The 8992-nt window shown below is 41.5% G+C and overlaps 1 protein-coding gene across 1 annotated transcript; it reads left to right on the top strand.

Moving 5' to 3' along the window:
* The first annotated feature begins 619 nt into the window (after nucleotides 1–619).
* Nucleotides 620–8908, top strand: plekha3 (pleckstrin homology domain containing, family A (phosphoinositide binding specific) member 3). Its single transcript, XM_034077993.2, has 6 exons — nucleotides 620–845; nucleotides 1584–1700; nucleotides 4982–5125; nucleotides 5825–5958; nucleotides 6249–6356; nucleotides 8567–8908. The coding sequence occupies exons 1-6, from the start codon at nucleotides 806–808 to the stop codon at nucleotides 8612–8614; spliced, it is 591 nt and encodes a 196-aa protein (XP_033933884.1). The 5' UTR covers nucleotides 620–805; the 3' UTR covers nucleotides 8615–8908.
* The last annotated feature ends 84 nt before the right edge of the window (nucleotides 8909–8992 follow it).

Here is an 8992-nt window from a genome sequence, read left to right as displayed (position 1 = left end):
GTTTCTTATAACAATCATTAAATAAAAAATATTTTAAATAATATATGGTTTTATCACGCTGTTAAATATTCCATAAAGTAGACAAAGTACTTAAATAATTAGATATTCAATTAAATATATTTATTTAAAATGTCATTTTGTGAAAAGCGCTCCTATTGGCCAGCGCTCCAATACATTGTACTTGATAGGCTAAGGGGCGGGACTTCGCTAAGCGATGGACCAATCACAACAGAGAAGTTACTTATGGGACATGTGGGAGGCAAACAGGTGAATTAAATCATTAAATATGGTTATATAATTTAACCATTTGAGTATTTGAACTTCTTTACCATTACTGTTTTTATTTTAAATTATATTTGTTTTGTAGTGTAACATTCAGCGTTGAAAACTGACATTTATTCATTTTTGACAATACTTTTGGAGATATTAAGTCATTATTTTAAGAGAGTTTCTGATTACAATTATTACGTTACATATATTAAATAATTGTACTGCTAAATATTCTATAAAGTAGTCAAAGTACTTCAATAATTAGATATAAAATGTAACATATTGAATATGTTTTGCTCTCCGTGTGAATTGTCCCTCTCAGATTTCCGTCGGGGCGAATCATCATTGTTGACATTTTTTCCCCCATCAGCTGACAGCTCACTCGTTAGCTTTAGCTTCAGTCGGATTATTATCAACACTTTTAGCACAACAACAACACCTCAGAATGACGTCATGCTCCCGACAGTCAGCTATCAGGAAACACAGAGTGTTCATTGTTCTATAGAGAGAGAAGCTAACAGGCTAACAGGCTAACATGGAGGGGGTGCTCTACAAATGGACCAACTACATGACAGGTGAGTGTGTGTGTGTGTGTGTGTGTGTGTGTGTGTGTGTGTGTGTGTGTGTGTGTGTGTGTGTGTGTGTGTGTGTGTGTGTGTGTGTGTGTGGTGTGTGTGTGTGTGTGTGTGTGTGTGTGTGTGTGTGTGTGTGTGTGTGTGTGGAGCCGGCCAGCTAACCAATCAGAGCAGCCTGGGCTCTGGTTTCAGACAGAGGGTGAGAAGAGGCAGAATGAGTGTCTGATACATGTATGTACGTATAGCGCTTTGAGCACTTGTAAAAGCACTAAAATAAATGTAATGAATTATTATGTATAATGAAATACACCTGAACATCAGCTCTGAAGTCTCAGCGATGGCATCTCAGATATCTGGTGCATCCATGTAATGCGTCTCTCGCCAGTCTCTGAACTCTGTAACACATCGTACTCTACGAGAAACATGTCACCCTTCATATACTGTGTTCCAATCAGCTGCTGATATAGAGCCTGGAGACATCAAAGATCATTTACCTTTCAAACAACAACGTGCGGTCCAGGTGGATCACAGGAAGCCAAACTCACACCCTGCAAAGAACAGAAGGTGTTGCAGTCAATGTCTTCCTCTGACCCTCTGAACACAGAGCACATGTTCTTCTCCGACTGAAGGGTTTAAAACACTTGAAAGCATACTACTTAGTTACAAGTTACATTTCATGAGGATGCCACTTTATGAAGCTTTAATACCACACCTGCCTTAACTACTGAGCGTCCTCAGGATGGCAGCCGCGTTGGTTCGTGCTTCAGAATGGATTCATCTCGTACTACGACAGCGAGGACGACGTTGGAAAAGGAAGCAAAGGATCCATCAAGATGTCCGTGTGTGAGATTAAAGGTGAGGCCGCTGTGCTCTTTGTCTTCTTCCTCTGTTTCCTTCAGTGTTTACTTCCTGTCTGTCTTCTTCCTCTGTTCCCTTTAGTGTTTACTTCCTGTCTGTCTTCTTCCTCTGTTCCCTTTAGTGTTTACTTCCTGTCTGTCTTCTTCCTCTGTTCCCTTTAGTGTTTACTTCCTGTCTGTCTTCTTCCTCTGTTCCCTTTAGTGTTTACTTCCTGTCTGTCTTCTTCCTCTGTTCCCTTTAGTGTTTACTTCCTGTCTGTCTTCTTCCTCTGTTCCCTTCAGTGTTTACTTCCTGTCTGTCTTCTTCTCTGTTCCCTTTAGTGTTTACTTCCTGTCTGTCTTCTTCCTCTGTTCCCTTTAGTGTTTACTTCCTGTCTGTCTTCTTCCTCTGTTCCCTTTAGTGTTTACTTCCTGTCTGTCTTCTTCCTCTGTTCCCTTTAGTGTTTACTTCCTGTCTGTCTTCTTCCTCTGTTCCCTTTAGTGTTTACTTCCTGTCTGTCTTCTTCCTCTGTTCCCTTCAGTGTTTACTTCCTGTCTGTCTTCTTCCTCTGTTCCCTTTAGTGTTTACTTCCTGTCTGTCTTCTTCCTCTGTTCCCTTTAGTGTTTACTTCCTGTCTGTCTTCTTCCTCTGTTCCCTTTAGTGTTTACTTCCTGTCTGTCTTCTTCCTCTGTTCCCTTCAGTGTTTACTTCCTGTCTGTCTTCCTCTGTTCGGTTCAGTGTTTACTTCCCGTCTGTCTTCTTCCTCTGTTCCCTTTAGTGTTTACTTCCTGTCTGTCTTCTTCCTCTGTTCCCTTCAGTGTTTACTTCCTGTCTGTCTTCTTCCTCTGTTCCCTTCAGTGTTTACTTGCTGGCTGTCTTCTTCCTCTGTTCCCTTTAGTGTTTACTTCCTGTCTGTCTTCTTCCTCTGTTCCCTTTAGTGTTTACTTCCTGTATGTCTTCTTCCTCTGTTCCCTTTAGTGTTTACTTCCTGTCGTCTTCTTCCTCTGTTCCCTTCAGTGTTTACTTCCTGTCTGTCTTCTTCCTCTGTTCCCTTCATGTTTACTTTCCTGTCTGTCTTCTTCCTCCTCTGTTCCCTTCAGTGTTTACTTCCTGTCTGTCTTCTTCCTCTGTTCCCTTCAGTGTTTACTTCCCGTCTGTCTTCTTCCTCTGTTCCCTTCAGTGTTTACTTCCTGTCTGTCTTCTTCCTCTGTTCCCTTCAGTGTTTACTTCCTGTCTGTCTTCTTCCTCTGTTCCCTTCAGTGTTTACTTGCTGGCTGTCTTCTTCCTCTGTTCCCTTCAGTGTTTACTTCCTGTCTGTCTTCTTCCTCTGTTCCCTTCAGTGTTTACTTCCTGTCTGTCTTCTTCCTCTGTTCCCTTCAGTGTTTACTTCCTGTCTGTCTTCTTCCTCTGTTCCCTTTAGTGTTTACTTCCTGTCTGTCTTCTTCCTCTGTTCCCTTCAGTGTTTACTTCCTGTCTGTCTTCTTCCTCTGTTCCCTTCAGTGTTTACTTCCTGTCTGTCTTCTGTCCTTCTGTTTCCCCTCTGTTCCCTTCAGTGTTTACTTCCTGTCTGTCTTCTTCCTCTGTTCCCTTCAGTGTTTACTTGCTGGCTGTCTTCTTCCTCTGTTCCCTTTAGTGTTTACTTCCCGTCTGTCTTCTTCCTCTGTTCCCTTTAGTGTTTACTTCCTGTCTGTCTTCTTCCTCTGTTCCCTTTAGTGTTTACTTCCTGTCTGTCTTCTTCCTCTGTTCCCTTTAGTGTTTACTTCCTGTCTGTCTTCTTCCTCTGTTCCCTTTAGTGTTTACTTCCTGTCTGTCTTCTTCCTCTGTTCCCTTTAGTGTTTACTTCCTGTCTGTCTTCCTCCTCTGTTCCCTTTAGTGTTTACTTCCTGTCTGTCTTCTTCTTCTGTTCCCTTTAGTGTTTACTTCCTGTCTGTCTTCTTCCTCTGTTCCCTTCAGTGTTTACTTCCTGTCTGTCTTCTTCCTCTGTTCCCTTTAGTGTTTACTTCCTGTCTGTCTTCTTCCTCTGTTCCCTTCAGTGTTTACTTCCTGTCTGTCTTCTTCCTCTGTTCCCTTCAGTGTTTACTTCCTGTCTGTCTTCTTCCTCTGTTCCCTTCAGTGTTTACTTCCTGTCTGTCTTCTTCCTCTGTTCCCTTCAGTGTTTACTTCCTGTCTGTCTTCTTCCTCTGTTCCCTTCAGTGTTTACTTCCTGTCTGTCTTCTTCCTCTGTTCCCTTCAGTGTTTACTTGCTGGCTGTCTTCTTCCTCTGTTCCCTTTAGTGTTTACTTCCTGTCTGTCTTCTTCTGCTGTTCCCTTTAGTGTTTACTTCCTGTCTGTTCCCTTTAGTCTTTACTTCCCTGTCTGTTCCCTTTAGTGTTTACTTCCTGTCTGTTCCCTTCAGTGTTTACTTCCTGTCTGTTCCCTTCAGTGTTTACTTCCTGTCTGTTCCCTTCAGTGTTTACTTCCTGTCTGTTCCCTTTAGTGTTTACTTCCTGTCTGTTCCCTTCAGTGTTTACTTCCTGTCTGTTCCCTTCAGTGTTTACTTCCTGTCTGTTCCCTTCAGTCTTTACTTCCTGTCTGTTCCCTTCAGTGTTTACTTCCTGTCTGTTCCCTTCAGTGTTTACTTCCTGTCTGTTCCCTTTAGTGTTTACTTCCTGTCTGTTCCCTTCAGTGTTTACTTCCTGTCTGTTCCCTTCAGAGTTTACTTCCTGTCTGTTCCCTTTAGTGTTTACTTCCTGTCTGTTCCCTTCAGTGTTTACTTCCTGTCTGTTCCCTTCAGTGTTTACTTCCTGTATGTTCCCTTCAGTGTTTACTTCCCGTCTGTCTTCTTCCTCTGTTCCCTTTAGTGTTTACTTCCCGTCTGTCTTCTTCCTCTGTTCCCTTCAGTGTTTACTTCCTGTCTGTCTTCTTCCTCTGTTCCCTTCAGTGTTTACTTCCTGTCTGTCTTCTTCCTCTGTTCCCTTTAGTGTTTACTTCCTGTTTGTCTTCTTCCTCTGTTCCCTTCAGTGTTTACTTCCTGTCTGTCTTCTTCCTCTGTTCCCTTCAGTGTTTACTTCCTGTCTGTCTTCTTCCTCTGTTCCCTTTAGTGCTACACTTCTATTCTATTTTGTTCTTACTGGTATATCTATTTCCATGTAATATATTGTCGTGTTTCTTGGTGTCCATGTGTTGTTTTAAAATGACTGCCATGTGTGGAATAAACAAATGAAATAACAAACACATTGTAAACATCCTTTGGGATGGGGGGGGGGGGGGCAGAGGGTGAAGGCAGGTGGGTTTTGAGTGATGTATTGATTATATTCCAGTCCACCTGTCAGACGCCACCCGTCTGGACCTCCTGGTCCCCGGCGAGCAGCACTTCTACGTGCGGGCGGTGAACGCCGCGGAGCGACAGTGCTGGCTGCTGGCTCTAGGGTCCTCTAAGGCGGGGACTCTGGACAAACACAAGGGTACGTAGACGGTCCTCTGGAACGTCGAAAGAGACCCTGAAATTCATTCAAATCGGCCCCCGGAGAGAAAAGGCCACTTTCTGCTGGAAACTGACATTTTTGATCCGGAAAAAGTCAGAAATGGATTCAAAACCCTCAATAACCTCGCAACACGTATCCAATCCGGAGACTAGTTGAAATGTCTCTAAACGCTAGGATCCTCCAAATAGACTCCGGACAAACACAAAGGTACTAATCTGGTCCTCTGACACTTCAAAATAAACCCGAAACTCACCACAATTTGGCCACCTTCTGGCTAAAGCTCTCATTGTTCATCCTGAAAGTGCCAGAAATTGATTCAAAATCCTCAATAAACTCAAAGAATTTCAAAATCTGGAGATTTAGTAGAAAGTTCTGAGTTGCTGCTTATAATATATATAAGGACTCATTTTAGCACAAACTGTGTGTGTGTGTGTGTGTGTGTGTGTGTGTGTGTGTGTGTGTGTGTGTGTGTGTGTGTGTGTGTGTGTGTGTGTGTGTGTGTGTGTGTGTGTGTGTGTGTGTGTGTGTGTGTGTGTGTGTGTGTGTGTGTGTGTGTGTGTGTGTGTGTGTGTGTGTGTGTGTGTGTGTGTGTGTGTGTGTGTGTGTGTGTGTGTGTGTGTGTGTGTGTGTGTGTGTGTGTGTGTGTGTGTGTGTGTGTCTGTGTCTGTGTCTGTCCAGGTCCAGGTCCAGGTCCAGACTGTCTGAAGACGAAGATGTCTGAACTCCGTCTGTACTGCGACCTCCTCGTCCAGCAGGTCCAAACCATCCAATCACAGCACAGCGCCGACACGGAGGACCCGCCCACTTCTGAGGTAACACTTCCTCCTCCAATGCAACATGTATAATAAAATACAAATACAAAATAGTGCAAGAAGTCTATATACATGTAAATAGAATATGATATGTACAAGAACAGAATATTAAATTAAATAATGTATATTAAGACCAAATTAAATACGGTTTATTGCGGTGAAAATAAGGCAGCATCTCCCTGGTCCAATGGGATGTGTCGTGGCTTCCTTCCTTGTTTATCTATCAAGCCACTCAAAGCTAAATGCTGGCTCTAACAGTGTCCCCATGTGATTAACCCTCTCTCCACCAGGCGTCGCTGCTCAGTGCGACCTGTACGACCTTCATCAGGACTCTGGAGGACTGCATGACGCTGGCCAATCAGAGTCTGACCCCTGACCTCCGACCTGAGACGAGAAAAGTACACACATCCTTTACTCAAGTAGAAGTACACACATCCTTTCCTCAAGTAGAGGTACACACATCCTTTACTCAAGTAGAAGTACACACATCCTTTACTCAAGTAGAAGTACGCACATCCTTTACTCAGGTAGAAGTACACACATCCTTTACTCAAGTAGAAGTACACACATCCTTTACTCAAGTAGAAGTACACACATCCTTTACTCAAGTAGAAGTACACACATCCTTTACTCAAGTAGAAGTACACACATCCTGTACTCAAGTAGAAGTACACACATCCTGTACTCAAGTAGAAGTACACACGTCCTGTACTCAAGTAGAAGTACACACATCCTTTACTCAAGTAGAAGTACACACATCCTTTACTCAAGTAGAAGTACACACATCCTGTACTCAAGTAGAAGTACAGATACTCATGTTTAAAAATACTCTGGTGAAAGTAGAAGTACTGACTAAACTTCTTTACTCAAGTCAAAGTAAAGAGGCTTTGAAGTGTCCTTCAGTAGAAAGTACCCCTAGCTAGCAGCTGCTTTAAAGAGTACCTGACCTCCCTTTATATCAATAGATCAATAATGTCGTTGTTAGCTAATGAATGTTTCCATGGTGACCAACGGGTCAAAGTGCATTTTTACTTTTCCAGTCTAAAAACGTTAAATGCACAAAACTGTATAAATGAGGTTTATTTCTAACGGGCCGTTCATAAAGGTTTTAGTCAAACAGCCACGTCTGAATAGTCTGAATAGTCTGAATAGTCTGAATAGTCTGAATAGTCTGAATAGTCTGAATACTCTGAATAGTCTGAATAGTCTGAATACTCTGAATAGTCTGAATAGTCTGAATAGTCTGAATAGTCTGAATAGTCTGAATAGTCTGATGTCTGAATAGTCTGAATACTCTGAATAGTCTGAATACTCTGAATACTCTGAATAGTCTGAATACTCTGCATAGTCTGAATAGTCTGAATAGTCTGAATACTCTGAATAGTCTGAATACTCTGAATAGTCTGAATAGTCTGAATACTCTGAATAGTCTGAATAGTCTGAATAGTCTGATGTCTGAATAGTCTGAATAGTCTGAATAGTCTGAATAGTCTGATGTCTGAATAGTCTGATGTCTGAATAGTATGAATAGTATGAATAGTCTGAATAGTATGAATAGTCTGAATAGTCTGAATACTCTGAATAGTCTGAATACTCTGAATACTCTGAATAGTCTGAATACTCTGCATAGTCTGAATAGTCTGAATAGTCTGAATAGTCTGAATAGTCTGAATACTCTGAATAGTCTGAATACTCTGAATACTCTGAATAGTCTGAATAGTCTGAATAGTCTGAATACTCTGAATAGTCTGAATACTCTGAATAGTCTGAATACTCTGAATAGTCTGAATACTCTGAATAGTCTAAATAGTCTGAATAGTCTAAATAGTCTGAATACTCTGAATAGTCTAAATAGTCTGAATAGTCTAAATAGTCTGAATAGTCTGAATAGTCTGAATAGTCTAAATAGTCTGAATACTCTGAATAGTCTGAATAGTCTGAATAGTCTGAATAGTCTAAATAGTCTGAATAGTCTAAATAGTCTGAATACTCTGAATAGTCTAAATAGTCTGAATAGTCTGAATAGTCTGAATACTCTGAATAGTCTGAATTGTCTGAATAGTCTGAATAGTCTGAATAGTCTGAATACTCTGAATAGTCTGAATTGTCTGAATACTCTGAATACTCTGAATACTCTGAATAGTCTGAATAGTCTGAATACTCTGAATAGTCTGAATAGTCTGAATAGTCTGAATAGTCTGAATAGTCTGAATAGTCTGAATAGTCTGAATACTCTGAATAGTCTGAATAGTCTGAATAGTCTGAATAGTCTGAATTGTCTGAATAGTCTGAATAGTCTGAATAGTCTGAATACTCTGAATAGTCTGAATTGTCTGAATAGTCTGAATAGTCTGAATAGTCTGAATACTCTGAATAGTCTGAATTGTCTGAATACTCTGAATACTCTGAATACTCTGAATAGTCTGAATAGTCTGAATAGTCTGAATAGTCTGAATACTCTGAATAGTCTGAATACTCTGAATAGTCTGAATAGTCTGAATAGTCTGAATACTCTGAATAGTCTGAATAGTCTGATGTCTTATTGAGTGAGGATCCGTCTCCGAGGGGCTTTGTGTCCTGATAGCAGTGTCTGAATGTCTCTGTCCAGATGCAGAGGTCCACCAGCCACCCGGGGACCTACAGCTTCCACCGGTGAGTCCACGCCTCTTCATTATCAAAGTGCAGCATCATCCACGTCGATCTCACCCAGCAAACAACCCGAGAACAGACGATTACAAAACCATAAAACGTTTAGAAAATAGCAAAAAAAACAACTGGAGGAAAACATAAATACAAAATCCACTTGTTCCTGTCTTTTATACTCTGAAAGTTTCAGGAGCAAAGACCCGATCCATCTTCATCAGAACCTGTCTGAAAGGAGCTGATCAGATCGCGTCGCCTCGTGACGTCACGTGTATCGTCTCTCATGGTGTTTCTCTCCTGTTCAACATGTGAACCCTCTGGCAGCAGTATCACCTACGGCCTCCAGGGGGCAGCGCTGCACAGGAACTGCATTATTTCAAACATTTAAAGC

Source organism: Pseudochaenichthys georgianus, unplaced genomic scaffold (genome assembly GCF_902827115.2).
Source record: "Pseudochaenichthys georgianus unplaced genomic scaffold, fPseGeo1.2 scaffold_2283_arrow_ctg1, whole genome shotgun sequence".
Taxonomy (NCBI): Eukaryota; Metazoa; Chordata; class Actinopteri; order Perciformes; family Channichthyidae; genus Pseudochaenichthys; species Pseudochaenichthys georgianus.
This window is presented reverse-complemented; position numbering and strand designations above follow the sequence as displayed.